At 43.1% G+C, this 17,446-nt stretch overlaps 9 protein-coding genes across 9 annotated transcripts; 5 read left to right on the forward strand and 4 right to left on the reverse strand.

Moving 5' to 3' along the window:
• Window positions 1-480: 480 nt before the first annotated feature.
• On the reverse strand, window positions 481-2,846 carry EAE97_011286 (uncharacterized protein; the record flags this gene model as incomplete). The annotated part of the gene is made up of 4 exons (XM_038881801.1): window positions 481-666; window positions 726-2,516; window positions 2,567-2,740; window positions 2,793-2,846. The coding sequence occupies 4 exons, from the start codon at window positions 2,844-2,846 to the stop codon at window positions 481-483; spliced, it is 2,205 nt and encodes a 734-aa protein (XP_038727379.1).
• A 1,228-nt stretch (window positions 2,847-4,074) lies between these two features.
• On the forward strand, window positions 4,075-5,065 carry EAE97_011287 (uncharacterized protein; the record flags this gene model as incomplete). Its single annotated transcript, XM_038881802.1, has 2 exons — window positions 4,075-4,119; window positions 4,193-5,065. The coding sequence occupies 2 exons, from the start codon at window positions 4,075-4,077 to the stop codon at window positions 5,063-5,065; spliced, it is 918 nt and encodes a 305-aa protein (XP_038727380.1).
• Window positions 5,066-5,404: 339 nt separating this feature from the next.
• EAE97_011288 (uncharacterized protein) lies at window positions 5,405-5,916 on the forward strand (the record flags this gene model as incomplete). Its single annotated transcript, XM_038881803.1, has 4 exons — window positions 5,405-5,415; window positions 5,496-5,579; window positions 5,691-5,743; window positions 5,831-5,916. 4 exons carry the CDS (start codon window positions 5,405-5,407, stop codon window positions 5,914-5,916), a joined length of 234 nt encoding a protein of 77 aa, XP_038727381.1.
• A 567-nt stretch (window positions 5,917-6,483) lies between these two features.
• Window positions 6,484-7,496, reverse strand: EAE97_011289 (uncharacterized protein; the record flags this gene model as incomplete). The annotated part of the gene is made up of 3 exons (XM_038881804.1): window positions 6,484-7,116; window positions 7,171-7,224; window positions 7,317-7,496. The coding sequence occupies 3 exons, from the start codon at window positions 7,494-7,496 to the stop codon at window positions 6,484-6,486; spliced, it is 867 nt and encodes a 288-aa protein (XP_038727382.1).
• A 386-nt stretch (window positions 7,497-7,882) lies between these two features.
• On the forward strand, window positions 7,883-9,326 carry EAE97_011290 (uncharacterized protein; the record flags this gene model as incomplete). Its single annotated transcript, XM_038881805.1, has 3 exons — window positions 7,883-8,247; window positions 8,359-9,166; window positions 9,216-9,326. 3 exons carry the CDS (start codon window positions 7,883-7,885, stop codon window positions 9,324-9,326), a joined length of 1,284 nt encoding a protein of 427 aa, XP_038727383.1.
• An 861-nt stretch (window positions 9,327-10,187) lies between these two features.
• EAE97_011291 (uncharacterized protein) lies at window positions 10,188-11,553 on the reverse strand (the record flags this gene model as incomplete). Its single annotated transcript, XM_038881806.1, has 3 exons — window positions 10,188-10,763; window positions 10,816-11,245; window positions 11,294-11,553. The coding sequence occupies 3 exons, from the start codon at window positions 11,551-11,553 to the stop codon at window positions 10,188-10,190; spliced, it is 1,266 nt and encodes a 421-aa protein (XP_038727384.1).
• Window positions 11,554-12,878: 1,325 nt separating this feature from the next.
• EAE97_011292 (uncharacterized protein) lies at window positions 12,879-13,131 on the forward strand (the record flags this gene model as incomplete). Its single annotated transcript, XM_038881807.1, has 2 exons — window positions 12,879-12,900; window positions 12,959-13,131. The coding sequence occupies 2 exons, from the start codon at window positions 12,879-12,881 to the stop codon at window positions 13,129-13,131; spliced, it is 195 nt and encodes a 64-aa protein (XP_038727385.1).
• A 1,108-nt stretch (window positions 13,132-14,239) lies between these two features.
• EAE97_011293 (uncharacterized protein) lies at window positions 14,240-15,565 on the forward strand (the record flags this gene model as incomplete). The annotated part of the gene is made up of 1 exon (XM_038881808.1): window positions 14,240-15,565. One exon carries the CDS (start codon window positions 14,240-14,242, stop codon window positions 15,563-15,565), a length of 1,326 nt encoding a protein of 441 aa, XP_038727386.1.
• A 545-nt stretch (window positions 15,566-16,110) lies between these two features.
• On the reverse strand, window positions 16,111-17,205 carry EAE97_011294 (uncharacterized protein; the record flags this gene model as incomplete). The annotated part of the gene is made up of 1 exon (XM_038881809.1): window positions 16,111-17,205. The coding sequence occupies one exon, from the start codon at window positions 17,203-17,205 to the stop codon at window positions 16,111-16,113; it is 1,095 nt and encodes a 364-aa protein (XP_038727387.1).
• Between the last annotated feature and the right edge of the window lie 241 nt (window positions 17,206-17,446).

Here is a 17,446-nt window from a genome sequence, read left to right on the forward strand (position 1 = left end):
TGAAAACCTTCATAGCAAGATTTAACCTCATTAGCGAAGTATATATTACTGGTAGTCAATATTCGATCGAGGGTATCTTCAAGTGTAACTACATGGATCCACAAGCTTGTGTATATCACTTCCCGCTTTGACAACATCCACCAACGTCCGACTCACCCCTCAACAAACTCCCATCTCGCTTCACCAGCCTCAGGTAGTCCAAAATCATTCGGGGCACCCAACGTCCAAGAATCCTAAATTATATGTTTGATAAGTGTGACGCCGATCACATAGCGATCTTTACTTCGATATTCAAAATCACTCTTACCATCTATGTTGGAATGATGTAGTGTATCAAGCATTCTGCCGAAACTAGAGTCCGCTTCCAAGGGATGCATTATGTTTTGGCGATTGCGAGACGCATCTAAGTCTGGTTCATAGGCACCTCATGAGTATATCAAGCTCCACACTATCCATTCCTTCAACACTTATGTAGAAAGTTCAATCCTGAACTCCCTGCTTATCCGCCCAAGAAGGTTCAATGACCTTGCAAACAGCTTCATAGTCTTGGAATGTTTGCTGATCCATGTTTTCTTCCGGCGTTGTGAAGAACATCGTCCAATTCGTATCAGCCAATTTTAACGTAGCTCTACTGCGTTCAAAGTACCATTTGTTTACTGGATTATCCTGTCGTCTCATTAATACCAAGCACGAAATCAAGACCACGGATTCAAGATATTTCTTACCTTACGACTCCTCCAACAAACTCCCCCAGGAAAACAATCTCTCACCATAGATTTGAAAACCACATCTGCAACACCGCCCGATCCTTGACTTCTCTTTAAGACGGCAAACTTGTCAAGATATGGCACCATTCGCTTACGACTTTCTTCACTTCCATCGTCTGGAACACCGGGTGGTAGTTCCCAGGTCAGTAATGCTCCTCCTTCGTATTCGCCTGCAATAATGACTCCAGCTATACGATTATTGACACGTCTTAAATAATCCTGAACATCCAGTTTCTTATTGAAAGAGTCCTCGATCAAATGTACTAGGCGGCTTAGGTCAATTTGAGGATCAGTTAAGCTTATCTGTGGAACGCCAGCGATAGGTGGTTGCCAAGGGGTGGTTCTTGGATCTGGGAAAATAGTCACTGGCATTCCATGTTTTGCAAAAGTAGCTGGGGCCAATTTAGTTGATGGTGTAATTGGTTCGTTCTTATCCATTGGGCCTAGTCTTCCAACAGGAAGGGATGAAGAGTATGCTGGCTTGTCGGTAAGTAGGTTGTGAATCAATGGATTTCGTTGTCGTCGTGTACCGACCCCAGCGGCCTTAAATTCGTGCTGTTTTCCAGAATTCGCGGCTTCATCAGGTGTAGTTATCAAAGCTGAAGAACTAGGAGGTAATATGGCCAAAGCACTTCGAACTAATTCCAAATTATCCAAATGAAATTTCATCCTTTGATCTTGCTGTGTAGGTGAACCGCTGTGCTGCGAGGATGAATTTCTAAGCTCGTCAGATTCTTGTTCGGTAAAGCTTGAAAGAGGGGTACCATCTCCAACATTAGGATTCGAGCCCGCTTCTTCACGTGTTGGTTGCTTGGACGTTTCGCTATACAATCCTCCTGTTTTCATGAGATCTTGCTTCGCTAGCTCATATTCTTGTTCCATATTCAGAAAAACGTGGTAACCGTTTTTACGATCCGAAGCTGGAATACCGCCAAGAGGATCGATCAAAATTAGACGATCAAGCGATACCTCATTTTGTAAGGCTTGTAAGCGCTCTTTGGCAACATCAGGATGTTCATCTGGTGATTGCGGAGGTAAGATTCCAGCAAATTCTCGGGTCAACGCCAAGGCAACATCACTAGCGGTGATTGATACTGCCGCCTGAGTGGCATCCGTATGCCCTATTGAAGGTAGCACCGGGAGTACTCCTCGTCTCAATGGCGTCATTAATAACTCCCTAAATTTGACATGCACCCTGCCTTTCAGATATGGTTGTTGCTCGACATCAGGTCCATTTTCTGCAATTCCTATCACATTGTCCACTAGCCGTGCTTCTGTCTCACTAGAATCAATGGCAGTCACAACACGAGCGGCTTGCTCTTTAACCCGATTCCTCCATTCGCTTTTAGATACCTTCAGGTGGGTATCGGATCCATCCTCGCAATCCACCACAACAGTACTGACTAGTCCAAGTCTACACAGTTTTGATAAAGTTTTCCCAATCCCATTCAATGTTTCGTCATCTAGCAGCTGTGGAGCTCTAATTTTCACTAAAGCAACATGTAATATGGAGCCGCCCAACGTAGTTTGTGAGACTGCTGGATGTTGTACAAACTTTGGACTTTCTGCCACGGCCCTTGTTGCTGTATAAATGCTTCCCAAGTTCACGCCATTCTCATTTGTGATTTGTTGGACAGGCTCTTGGGATTTCGGCTTTGCAGGAGAAGTATTTAGAGGTTTGAAGTTTTGAATGTAAGAGCGAGCTTCGCGTTTAGTTGCGGAAGAACCAAGGACCGATAGAAAGAAGTCCTAAAGTTTGTAAGTATTTCAATCGAATGGTTCAATGGAATATATCCCACTCTATCAATAGCTTTAGCCTTCTTCTTGGCTTGATGTTGATTCGAAAGCTTTTCGCAAGTTTCTTTGGCCAATTCTTCCCTGACTTTACTAGCCGCAGATTGATTGGAAGTATATGTGCGTCTTCTATCACTACTTTGAACCAAATAATTCCCATGTTTTGTCAATGATTGAATCTTTGTAGAATGTTAGTAAATGTCTCACCATGGAGATAACCATTTGACTCACGTTATGACCAGCCGCTTCTTTGCCCTTTCTCAAGGCTAAATTTTGCAATAACATATTGCATATTGATTTGAATTATTCAGAAGAAATCATTTGAAAGCAATCCAAAAGGGAGAATATTGGAATCACAATCTTTCAAGTTGAAGATAAATTGTTGAGAATAATAACAAAGAAAGAGAGGCATTTTCATTATATGAAGTAATAGATAATATGTGCTTGTGCGAAAGTCGATTCATATCTCCACACCAGTCATCCGATAACGCTTTTCGATAAACGCGAACGGGGATAGGAAGCTCACACGTGAAAGTGTAAAAATGAAAAAGCATTATTAGTAGAACTACGAATTTGTTGGCTCATTTCGAGCTGGCGTCATAAAAACAAGATCTTATCTGATGAAATCAAATCATAAGGCTGTACAGCCGAGACAGGGTGTGCAAATAATACCTAGGTACTTGGCATCAGATACTTGGTTTTGTATGATGGTTCCTCTTTGAAGAGATAATACTGGTAGATATACATATAATTTTGAAATGCCCAGTCAACTTTTCTGGGTAGAACAATTTCAAGATTCTACCTGCATGTGACGCTGCGTTGGGCCACTGCCGTGGAGGCTCTTTCGCTTCGCTCCAGGGGAAAAAGCATGTTCAAACTGCATCCTAGGTAATGAATGCTGCAGCAGATCGAACGCGACATGCTAATATGCGTTTGCATGGTAGTCTAAAATAGTTTGGCTCCACGGCAGTGACCGTCGCAGAGTCAGCGGAGCGTCATTTGCAAGTGTACCTGAGATACCGATACTGCAAATATCTTGGTTTTTACTTATGGAAAGTATTCATTTTTCTCGGAATTATATATATCGCACTTGTTTGTTCCTTTACAATACTCTACTAACAACCACATCGCAAAAGGTGAAAGGAGGCGCTGTTCTTCCAACAAAACAAGTATGAAGGACTGAAGAACTGGTATCCGGTTACAATGAGCGAGTGAAATCGGCGTTTATCCCAAAAGTCTTCCTTTGCTTTGTCAACAGTGGGACCAAACGGCTTCATTCCGACCTAGGTGATAATTGTAACTCCGATATAGTAGTATCACAATCTACCTAGTATGTACCTAATCATGCATCCAATATCGGGACCGAATGGTTTGGTACGTATCTTTATAAATGCTCATGAAAGACGTCCCAAATCCCAATTGAGAGAGCAATTTCATACTTCATCATTTACACATTATCGTATTTTACTTCGTATAATCTCGTATCTCTCGAACCACACAAAACTCATCCAAGATGGCTCTTCAATTGGCATGGATTGGTCTTGGAAACATGGGTAGAGTCAGTTCCCCAAAACTAACTACCCCGCAACTTCATTCAAGGAGATAGACGATAGTTGACACAGATATCACAGGGCATGTGCAAGAACCTCGTCGAGAAAGGAAACCTCGATAATCCCCTAATAATCTTCAATCGCACAACCAAACGTGCAGAAGATCTCAGTTCTTCCCTCCCATCCGGCAAATCCACGGTCTCTTCTTCCATTACCGATCTTGTCTCAAAATCCGATATCATTTTCACATGTGTAGGAGATGATGCTGCTATTAACGAGACGATCGATGCCGGAATAAAGAATGGCGCTGCTGGAAAACTTTTCGTAGACTGTTCAACTGTTCACCCAGACACCACGGAAGATTTGGCCAAGAGGATTGGGGCCGCTGGGGGTGATTTTGTTGCATGCCCTGTTTTCGGTGCTCCTGCTATGGCGGAAAGTGGCCAACTTATCTGCGTACTTGCTGGTCCGAAAGAGTCGGTAGAGAAGGTTAAGCCATATACTAAGGGAGTTATTGGCAGAGCTGCTATTGATTTTGGTGGACAACCAGTTGGAAAAGCTTCGCTTCTGAAGGTTATTGGAAATACCTTTGTTTTCAATATGGTTGAGACTCTTTCCGAAGGACATGTTCTTGCAGAGAAATCTGGACTGGGTGTCAAGAATCTTCATCAATTCATTGAGGCTTTATTCCCAGGTCCATATGCAGCATACTCTGGTAGAATGTTACCGGGCGATTATCACAAGAGGGAGGACCCGTTATTTGCTGTCGATTTAGCTAGAAAAGATGCAAGACATGCTATGGCATTGGCTAAGAGCGCCGGTACACAGATGAAGGCTCTCGAGGTCGCAGATGCTCACTTGGAGGGTGTTAAGAACCATAAGGGAGAAGCTGGTGATATTGCTGCTATTTATGGAGCTGTTAGACAAGAGGCTGGCTTGAAATTTGAGAATTAGTAACGCAAGATTTGAATTGATATTGTATTCAATTGCATAAATATAGAAATCCAAACATAAAAAATATGTCTATATATAACAATCGACTTAATATCGTTAGATCAACAATAATCAGTGCAGAAATGATAATTAAGTAGGTAGAATCTATCGCATAAATTATTTATGTCTAACGAAAAAGAAAGAGCTGACGCGCCAAGCCAAATCATTAGCGCGATTAGTACCTGGAAACCTTGAACCAAGCTCCATCATTTAATCACCAACCTCGAATAAGACAACCGCCTTAAGCAACTCCAAACCCTCGGAATCCAGACCTCACAACTTCATCATCACAAAATCAACATGGCAAACGGGTATGGCTCATTGTACACTCGTGCAATCATATTCTGAAACCGCGGGATCAGAACCATAGCTAACAAGATGAATTGAATAGTTGGAGTATCGTCATTGGCCTCATCATTGTTGTGCTTGCTTCTGCGGCAGCATGGTTCCTTTCTCCTAAAGGCGAAAATCAAACGTATGTATCTATCGCGTCCCGATAGAGTGTATTGAACTATTCGCGGATGAATGGATAGATGGATATGGACAATTTTCCTGAAATATCGGTGGTTAATTTGTTGGTATACAGAATCTGGCGCAGTTCTCTCATCCTCTCTTTTGCAAGTTGTTATCTTATGTGGGGTACGTTATCCCATCGCATCAATTTAGATTACACGGAGAAGGAAATAGAAGGAATGAGCCTAAGAACTATACTGACATTGACAACAGCGATTACGTTCTTGGCGCAATGGCATCCACTCATCGTACCCAGAAGAGGAGACTTAAGACCAGACTATGCAAAACATATGAGTTGAGTGGTCATTACAGTTGGACGTGCATGATGGCGAAAGAGAATGAAAAAGAATGAGATGTATTATTTGGCGTTCATGGGATGGGATCGACTCTAATGGGGGAATGAAATGCGACTCGTGTATACTTATAGGAATTGATTGTGGAAATGGAAACTTTGATATATCAGGCACTGAATTGAGCTTCTCCTTAGTCCGCCTCCACCGCAATGGCCTCCAGGACTTCAGCGGAGCGATACCTATTTCTCTTATTTGATTGTTTTTGATGCGGTCAAGCCCCAAGACCCCCAGTTTCTTCGCTGCGCTCGAACGCCGGATCTTGATATGGTCCTCGAAGTATAGGCATACCTTGCGGGACTCTGTACCTTTGTAGTGAAGTTGGAATTGCAGATGCTTAGTTCACCTTGGCAAATGTAAATCTATGAGCATACCATCGTGCTGTGCAATAGTGCACCATTCCCCCCTGAATGTCTACTGTCAGCCCCTTACATATCAAGCATCTATGATGTTTGGGATATATAGCATTCATATTCATTGTCTCATGAATCTCCCTCCACTCTTCACTCTCCTCAATCACCCCAAGCCCAGCCTTCCACCCCATTCTCTACCCAGTTCCACTACCGCCCAAAGCGCCTTTCCATCAGCCGCTACCCCTGAATCCCCAACGGTGTCAACCCCGTCCAAGCCCACCGCCCAAAGTATCCCCCTCCCAACCATCCACCTACTAATTGCTCCAACCGTCGCTAATATCGCTGCAGTCCCATATCCACAATCCAGTAATATTTTCAAAGCCTCCACATTATTCGCAACGACAGCCCATCCTAAACTTCTCGCAGCAGCCGGTACGTCATACTCCCATATTACCATCAAAATAGGGAATAATTTTGTAGAAGACGAGACTAGTAGCGCTGTAGATACGGAATTCGGACGTGTGTATTTTGGCAGGAGACCGAGGAATACTAAAGGCGAAAGTGGCGAGGATGTGAGGAAGCGGATAGAGAGGTGAAAGCTTAGGGTTGAGAGCGCGCAGAGGATCAGAAAGAACACGTATTGGAATACAATGGGTTGAGCGGCTAGACGGAGGAAATTCGTATTATCTGTTTCGATTGGAGCGGAAATGGGCACGGAAGTTTGCTTTTCGATACGTGCCCATGTTAGGTAGACATCGAAGAGGAGGAGAAGGACACCGAGACGGATTATGGAAGGCTTAGATGATAGATGTCAATATAAGATTTGTACCATAGAAAGGAGATATCATACGTCAAATTGATCATGTTCTCTCATTAAAGTATTATGCAACAAATGTCTATAAACCTTTCCGTTCCCAAAACTATTAGCCTTCCCTTACCTCAAACATATATATGTGTGTGTAAGAATGTCATAAGGTTAAAGCAAGAGAAACAAACCTGCGGCTTAATCAAAACCAAATCAATAAACAAAACCACAAAATCATGCTCAACATATTTATCGCAAAATCGTCCACAATTCTTACAAACGGTTAATCGTACTCCATGACCAGTTGATCCTCCGGAGTACTCGGTATAGAGTTGGGTAGTCGGATAGCGACACTCGATACAGATGGGCATTTCATTTATCAGTGAGGAGAGAGGCGAATGAGGAAAGAATACATTTTGAGGATATATTGAATTGAGGTTGTGAGTGAGATGGGAGGAGGATTGAAGAACGCGGACGCGATGTGGAGGTGGTCTGTGCTGAAGCTTTTAAACCCCGCCGATGGGGACGGATGGCTCGAGGATGGGAATCTTTTTGTTTTGTTAACGAGGTATTGAACTCTATGTTACCTCAGCGTGACTTGTAGGATATCTAAGACTACATCTTCATCATCGAATGTTTCTTGAATACTCGCACACCTTGCTCACAAACTAACTTGGTCAACTAACTCTGATTTCATGTCTTGTTTTGGTGCTTCAACTCATCTTTGATACTTACACTCTCCAGAGCAAGCCACAAAATGCCCGAAATCACCTCAAACGGCACCAAAAAGCGCAAGCTCACTACTAAGTCTTGTGAGAGAGATGCTGCCATTATTGATTCGCCAAATGAGACTCTTCCACCGAAAGCTCCTGGAAGAAGTTCTACAAGTATTGCTCAAGCGGCTCAACCTATCGAAAATGCTCTGCCGGGTATGGACTTCGTTCTTGCTGAATTATCTAGATTACGAGAGCAAGTAGCAAAGTTGGAAAATGGAAATACTGCGGGTTCAAAAACCAAATCGGGCTCGCCAGCTGTCATCGACTTGACTGATGACGACGACAATACGACGATTCCCGTGAAACTAGAGCATGGATTAGATACCAATGTTGATCTCTATAATGCGTAAGTCCGTTCGATCATAAACGCACATCTTTCGGTGCTTTCTTTATCTCGACGCCTTGCGCATATTGTAAATGGATTCAGAATAGCACATTGATTTACTGGCAATGTTAGCACGCCTCTGCGGGAAACGGTAGAAGACGACAGGAGTAGTACCTTGAGTGCCGGCGAAGAATTGGAATCTTCATCATTGCCACGGCAATCTACTGAATCCACAGTTGAATTTTTGGAGAGTATATATACGAAAGAGTCTCGGATATCTGTCATCGCTCAATGGGGAATGGCAATGCCGGCCGTCGTCAGAAGGTTTCCATCGATAGATTTACAGCTTCCCCCTCAATCAAACACAGCGTTCTCTTACCACTTTCTGAAGAATTGCCTCGGTGGAAGTTCCATCGCAAATTGCTGGTTTGAGTCGAAGGGAATAGGACGAGCTTTGCAGGTACATTTATACGCGTTGCTAAATCGCGAATTTGACCCCCTCGTTCCTCGTATTCCTGGCACACACGGTGTCCAGATAACACCAGAGCTACATTTCTCAACTATCAAGCGATTTCCTCTTTTCATTCGTGATAGCGATCACTCGGGTTTTCAATATTACGGAACACATAAAGTTATGAAATCTGACTTTCTCGGACACAACGAAATGCTGGAAGTTCCTGAACATGTCAAAAACTACTGGGAAAGTAGGCTTGGGAACCTTCCTACCTGTGGTTTGAAGTCTGGTCCGACCGTCGGAATTTTGAAGAAAATGTGGCCTAAAGTTCCAACCGGCTTGTGGGACGCATCAAAAAAGGAGATGACAAGCTATACAAATGAACGTGGTAACTTGGAGGAGGGCCTCGAAGTATTAAGGAGATCTATTACAGACGAAGAGGCTCAAAATCTGTCAAAAGATGAGATCTTAGTGGCTTTCGAAAGAGTATGTATATCTCCACTCCATTAAGCGGCGAGCTAATAAACTTGCATAGAATGATCTTGATGACAACACGGGTGTTTCAATGTACTACGAGTATCTCGAATGCATTGGTTGTGATGTTGATCTTTACCAAACATTGGTGACCAAGATGAATGAGCTCTGAAAAGGCGGCTGAGTTTTTAATCTTATATCCAATCGAATTTACGATAGGCTCAAGTTTTAAGTAGAGACTTTAGTATCAAGGGCATGAGTCCACAAGTCGGTGGCTATCAAATTTTATTATAGCTTCTAAAGACTGGAGATATTTGGGAGAGTGTATAGAAGGAGAGACAATGCCTTTGATGGAGCTAGAGACAATTTCCTATAATAGATGGGACACGACTCTCTGTCCATATTAATAATACCCGATACTCAATACTCAAAATCAGTGCGCTACCAATGCTTCTATTTCTGTGAAAAGCTCGTAATCTAGACGAACGTAGTAATAAATTGACTAGTCTAGCATAGAACATAATTTTGCTTCCACGACGCTCACCAAGCAAGTCATATAGATAAGCTCTCTATATATTTACAACAAATAGTAAGAATAAGAGTTGGTTACCATCAAGCCATTTCACTACCTAAAAGATTCAGACTATATGAATGATTCATTTAGGTAGACCTACCTATTCCCAATTGCATTTGCGAAATTTAGGAGGTTATGCCGCACACATCAAATTTAATGTAGTAGACTTTCCTATGAGAAATCTCCCTGTCAGTCTTAACACCCACCCCACGCATATGCGAGCCAACTTCATAGCGTATATTATACTTCAGTGCTGTAAAAGATTTCATTGAAAATACGGCGAAGAGTACAGAGTGAGAGAGGAAGTGATTTTGAGATTCTGAGATTTCGATAGATTTTGTTGGCACTCAGATTTTCAGGAGTGTGTAGAAGTAAGCTATCATTTGATTCAATTTTCTTGATGAACCTACCCAATGTGGGAACCTGTAAATTCAAACGAAGTGATCAATTAACCGTCTATTAGAAGTTCAATATTTCCATATATGCACTAAAGCTCTCTCCGTTCACTCTTTCACATATCGAAATGAAAGGATCCAACACGCCACCTAGGAACATTTTACCAGTCTGGGTATCGTGAACTGCAACCGTCGTAGCTGGTAAAGTGTTCCCGTCATCTTCCATCATTTTAACCACATTCCAACCCCATCCTTCTCCCTCGCCCATCTCGCCTAATTTAATGATCCTAAACACTGCGGTTGGAACATTGGCCTCTATATTCTGCGAGTTTTTCAATGTTTTGTGCAAGGCAGGTACAGTGGCAGCGTAAATATCTCCATTCTTGTCGACACTTATATCATTGATCGGATATGGGAGATTGATAGTATCGACTTTTCGGAGACGCTGTTCTGGTTCCAAAGAAAATACTTGAATTTGACCAGAGATAGACGAAGGAACATAGAGTAGATTGTCATGGCCGAGTGCTATCCCATTGGGCACTTTGAGGTTTCCAGGAGATTTCGTCACACCGCATTCTGTGGAAGGAGGCATACAATAACCAATGCTTCCACCTCCAAGAACGAGGTTGGAATATCCTCGCTAAAGACCAAAGATTAGCGTGAGTTTCGTGTCCAAATTAGAGATAACCTACCGAACTACCCTTCAAGCTATGAGCATTCGTAAACATGAATAAATGCTCATCGACCCAAGCCACGTGCCTAGGTGTATCTATATCGATATTCGTGAAGGTTTGCTTGTGGTTCATGGTTTTGCTTCCCAATGTGGTTACAAAGTACTCGATCGTACTATTTGAATCCGCCTGGGTTTGGTTGAAAGGACCTGCTTTTCCAGTATCTTCTAGATGGCGATCATTGACGAGAACGATGTGCAGCTGCTCGTTATTTTTCGAATCTACCCGGATATCAAATCCATGAAGATTAAGTCTTCCATCGTTATTTATCCCTTCAAAATTTTGTGTTTGGAGCCATGTCAATCGACTCTTGATAGGGCCAGTTCCACGTGTATCCAGGATGGCAATTCGATCAGACAAACTGCGTCCTGATGCATTTAGATGGTTCAAACTAAAGGACTTAGTTTGTAAGAATTAAAAATACATGCTAGGAGCATACCTCGGAAACCACTCAGCTCGACCCCTTGTATCTGAGCATGCCATATAAAGCATTCCACTTTCCTGGTGCAACCACATATCTGCACAACCAGCCAAACCTACATCATCAATCTTCTCACATTCGACATCAAAGTTGAGGAAAGGTTCTAAAGCGCGATTGTATCCCAAGGTGCCAAGGATCAATGATTTGTAAATAAATTGATAGAAAATAGTACCGACGACTACACCGGTCAGCGCTAGCCGGAAACCTATTCTTGCCATGAATCTCAAGTTTAAAAACATAAAGAACAAATAGCAAACGGATGATGATGGGATAAAGCTCCTCATAATATGTGGCCATTTCGCTCAGACGCAGGTTTGAAACCCGAAACATTACTACGCTATGATCATGTTCGACTTCGACATCAACCCTCAAATCGACAGACCTAATATTTCTAAGCAGAAACTACGAGGCTTCTTCATCTGAACAAGTAAAGTTATCATTGTTCGCAGCTGTCAGAAAACACGACCGAGTGCTCCTAAGCCACGAGACACTCAAGTGATGTGCTTTGTTGATTGGGGCCCAGCTGCGAATTATGAGTTGATATGATGTGAAATGTGGTATATTGATATTCAATATGATATGATTTAAGCTTGATAACTTGAGTCCGCATTGGAAGTCCAGCTGGTCAGGTTACATGATACAAACAGAATTCGGGGTTCGGGAGTTCGGGGGACATGTTTATTAAGTCCACAATCGTCGGCCCAGCGTCGTTTGTTCTAGCCCATCGCGAAATTGCTTCGCTACAAGATAGGCTTTAATGTTTCACTAGTTGGAAGAAATTAAGGAAGATGGGAGACACTTGAAGTATCGGTTTGGCATGTCAAAGTGGGACATGGCCAAATCATTAGTCACGTGAGAATTTTGCATAAGCCCGGCCTCCTCTTTTTCTACCAGGAACAGATATCAACATCTACTCTTGACCATATCCTCCCTCATGAACTTATGTGGCTTGCATCTTCTCAATGTCTTTCAAAATATCCAGATTTTGGAAGAAAAAATCCCCGCAACTTTCAGTTGTACGTGAAACCAAAATTGATGCAGAAACTCCTTCATCAAATGATGAGCCACTTTCGAGGCTTGAACAGTCTTCAAATGACGAACCGCGGTCAAAAAATGAACTTCCCGGTCTCTTACGCTTACCACTTGAGATCCGCCAAATGATTTACGTGCAATTGCTCAAATGCAAACCCATGGAAATTCAGTTCCCGTATCACCCAACGAGGAATTCCCGTCCTCTTCGCATTCATATATCCTCGGAGTGTGAGGTATACACGGGTTTTTCAACCCATTTTTTGCTGCCTGAATGTCACATTGAAAAGCTCACCGTTGGCCTCCTCCGCGTGTCCCAACAGATCAGTGATGAAGCTCTCGACGTTCTGTATGGGCACAATGAATTCCTTTTACTCTTCTACAGTCCTTCATGGTTCAACCACAGCGCTCCATGTATTTTAAATGCCGGTAATATGAAGCATATTCGTGATATACACATGATATGCGAGCGGCGAATCCCACTGAAAGAATACTCAATAGCAAATCTCGAATTATGGCTTCCGCTATTGGTGAACGTACGTTGATTCGAAATTTTCGTGCAAAATCCGTTTGCTAGAAGTAAATTTGATGCAGAGGAGGGAGTTGAGTGGACTGAATCACTTCTAACGAGTGTGGCTGAAATCTCAGGAGCAAGACCTCGCATTACAATTGATGATGACGAAAGGAGTACTCCGACAGTCAATCTTGTAACGAAGTGTTTCGGCGCTGGATATGAAAATCTGGTACTTTCTATGGAAGAGAGTTAGAGGAGTCCCCAGATTGTTTAAATGGGGTAAGGAAGCAAAATTCAGGGCATGGCTGGAGAATAGTCGAGTTGGGCATCGTCTTGGTTACCGGTCTTTAGTACCAGTCCAGGTTCCAAGGGACATTATAAGTGTCGAGATCAGGATATAGTATGGAAGTTCAATGCTGGAGCTATTGAAAGAGGCTGATAATTTTGATATAATGCAAGATTATCCGACCCAGAAACTGAATCTACCTGATCATAGCTAGCTCTACCCCTGAGACCATTTCGCGTAACATCAACAAAACTCCAACCATACACCTACAACTTCGTAAGCTGCACACTCGACGCGTCAGACTATTCGACTGGGAGAGAAAATTCGGCGAATTCATCATACATATTTGGCCATCGGCAGAAGATATAAGTCGATATGCAATCCTAGCACCAAACAGAAGCCAACGCTGCTTTTGCATCTGCACTTGCGGGGAACCCCTGAGCCTCTTATCCACCCAGTCCGACCCGCAAACTTACCCCAGCTTTTACAATTTGGTTTTCATGTGAAGAAGAAAATGGTGAGTGTGTCACTGAATTCTTTCGCTGCTTTTACACAGATTTGACTTTCCCCCACGCTTCATGACTACTACATCTGTACATATCCCTGGACAAGACTGATACCATAAATTAATATGCATAGCATGGAGCCTGTAGATCATGATATGAAGTTGCGAGCACATGAAAGGAAATCAATCGAGTCCAAAGCTTGACCACCATAATGCCCACCAATAGGCGTAAGTTTCCAGGGGCGGTTAAGTAAGTCTAAGCCCTAAACACGCCTGGTACCTCGGCCGATGTTGCTCTAATCTTCAAGCTTCCAAGCTTACAGCTACAGTACTTAGTTTAGTGACACCATCATGCATATAATGGGATGCAAATATCCCAGATGGATAAGATAGATAAGGTACGGATTTAATTGCATTTCTGTCGCAATTCGATCGCAGTATTCTTCAATATATTGTTTTGCTTCCTCCAATATATCTACATGAAAGGTGTTGGTAGAGTTCCTTTCAGTTTCTCTTGGAACTCCGCAAAATTTATCAACAATATAAACGATTCATGAATTTCTATCTATCATGCGTCGCAGCCGTTTAAGCTTTGCTTGTTTATTCATTGTCATTGCCGGAATACTTTGGCGATCACATTCGACAATAAAAGAAACGTATGATCGCGCGAAATTGAACTGGGCGGCACAGCAGGGAGATAGTGGACTCTTTCATAAGCCGATCGATGGAGTAATTTCGAGTCCAAACTCAATCAGTCCGCTAGCTGAAGTACCACTACCAGCAGAGGTCCCCCTCAATCTCAATTTCCCACCACAAGCCCCGCCTTCACTTCCCGGTTCCTCAACTCCTACTGTAGAAAGCAGCTCCGCATTCGACGACACAAAATATCCCTTCCAAAATGACCTCTCCCTTCCTCTTCCCACTGTCGATCTCAAAAGTCTCGCAGTTAAATGGCCTCACAACTATGACCCCGCGATGCCAGTGGGTTCAAGGTTCGCCTATGCAACTTTCATGAATACGCATAATCCTTCCATTCGCGACCCCTATTTCATGGCCGTCCAATCTCTCATCTATCGCGTTCTTTGGCGATCGTCTTCCAAAACTCATGCTTATCCATTCATCACCTTTGTTGCTTCCCATGTCACTCAAGAACAAAGACAGTTACTTGCGGGCGCAGGAGCTATCGTCAGAGAATTGGGTCCATTAGATTGGAACCCTAGTAGAAAGGATTTAACCGATGGAGAAGGCAAGCCAATCTATTCGCGATGGAAAGATACCTTTTCCAAGTTACAAATGTGGGCACAAACGGATTTCGATCGGATACTATTTTTGGACGCGGATGCTTTTCCGTTGGAGAATATTGATGAGATGTTTGAGTTGGTTGATCCCAAAGCCTGCAATTCACTCAAGCAAGAAACAAGTGATCTTTTCCCTGATGGATCAGCCAGTTGTAATGGTGAAGAATTTATCTTCTCGGGAATACCTCAACTTCCCGGCATTCCGGTCGAGATCAATGTGGGAGCGATGGTGTTTACACCGAGTCAATTAATTTATAGAAGGTTTTTACAAAATTATCAGAGGTATAATATGTATAATACGAATATGGCAGATCAAGCATTCTTTGCATGGCAGTTTAAACAAGATGGCGCGTTTCCCGTGACACCCTTGGAGAGGAAATGGGGAGGTTTCTTTCCCCATGAAGAGGATAAGGGGAAATTGAAGGTGGTTCATGAGAAATTGTGGGCTGCGCAAGGGTGGCTACTGGAAGAGTGGATGGAGGGTTGGAGGGAAATGCTGGAGTGGTATGATGGAAGTGGGTTTGAGGGGGAGAGAAATAAAGATGATTTTTTCAAACCAAAGTTGGGAAAACATTTGGGGAATGGGGAGATGCTTTAGGGTTCATTGAAATTATCTCATGTGAAATTATGAGGCGATCAGGTAAGATGAGTTGGGTGTGCATATTTTAGCCGTTATGATTTTATACTTTCTTGATATGCGAGAATATCTTGAGTGGCTTGTCTTTACACATTTAGCTAGACTGGTACTTCATAGATCCATTATCCTTTCTTTATCTCTGTGCGATAAATGCGTGGATTGTAAGACAAGTAGATAGGAGGGGAGACACTCGACCAGTTTGATTATTTGACATGTAGTCGTGCCAGTGCCTGATTTATATAGGGAAGAGATCAATTAATGATAGAAATATGACCTATTGGGTGATACGTCCTCCCAAGACCCAATCACCACCCATATACATTATTTGCAGGCAATACTTGCCAATGAAAAATCACAACTGGGGCTTAATTTCCATCAAGACACTCTCATATACCCCATTACCAGCTCCAATTGATGGATTCCTTATCCAATCGAAAAGCAGAGAAACGTCTTTCTTCTCGTATTACACCAACTAAGTCGACCATTGTGTACCCATTCTACACTATTCAACCTTCGTTTAACCACCAGACATCGTCCTCGCCGATTTTTTGCGCCCCATTTCCAGTTCCTTCATATTGGTCCAAAGCCTCATCTCCCTCAGGCTCTAAAGCTACCAGGCCAGCCCACTCTGCGTTTCCACTATCCCGCTCACCGTATACACCACCAGAATTCATTTGTACATCGTTTTCGTCTGGTATTTTTGACGCACCCCCAGCGTAGGGATCAGCATCAATATCATTCGACATATCATTCCAGTCGATTTCGGCAGAGGCCTCAACGCCATGAATGTCTCCTCCGCCCTCCACATACCCCTCATCATATTCTGGTCCTGTATCCATATTTGTATCCGAAACTGGAGGCCCCGCCGTTTCATCATATCCTGAATCCGATGAATGGTGAGAATCGGATGCGGAGGAAACAGACGATTCTACGTATTCCTTGTCCTTTTCTCCGGTCGAAGGTTGTCCTCCATCTTCCTCCTCATCACTCTCCCATGTGATCTCGTCTTTATCATTATTTATATCCACGTCAATCTCAAAGCCCACTTCTTCTGGTGTCAAATTACTTCCTCCATTACCCTGAGAAGCGAGATCTTCGATTCTAAGCCCTTGTGCCAGCCCTGGATTTTTCTCAACTTCTTCCATCAATGCCTCTTCCAAATCGCTCGCCAGATTTGGTGGGGCACCCAGTCCCGCGGCGTCTTCAATCCCGGTCGGTGTGTCCTGATCGGAGAATGGTTGGCTCTGTGAGAGAGGGACAGTGGGCGATGTGAAAGGCGGAATTACACCTTCACCTAAACTTAAGTTTGGGAAAGAAGAGCTCGTATTTGTGGGGGAAAATAAAGTGGAATCGTGAGGCGGACGAATGAATCCATGATGCGGATGATGTTCGTGATGACGACGATGATGATGATGTTTGCCATCGGTGGAAATGGATTGTGGCAAATTTCTGGAGCGGGAATGGTTTGGTTGAGAGGGATCAGTGGGAGTATTGCCTGGTACTTTGAGCTTAGGTATCTTAGAGAGGCGATCAGAAGAGCTTTGAGCTATTTTGCGTTTAGGTGAACTGGCGCTGGGATTTGCGTTTGTGTGAGATGTCATTGTATGTCTGTGTTTGTGATGAGACTTGAAGCTTCGAACGGATGGTTTGTGCGAGTCAAGCTTTTGGATTGTGTGTGTGATTTTGTTGAATGCATGGGTTCGAACGGAAGATTGATTGCACACTACGCGGATTAAAAATAATGCTTATAGATCGTTTTGTGGCGGAAATCGTGGACATAGATGTAGAATGTAGATAGAGATTTGAAAGTTGCCATCGACTGATAAAATGAAGTTAAGGTGG

Source organism: Botrytis byssoidea, assembly GCF_014898295.1.
Source record: "Botrytis byssoidea strain MUCL 94 chromosome Unknown BBYS_035, whole genome shotgun sequence".
NCBI classification, from domain to species: domain Eukaryota; kingdom Fungi; phylum Ascomycota; class Leotiomycetes; order Helotiales; family Sclerotiniaceae; genus Botrytis; species Botrytis byssoidea.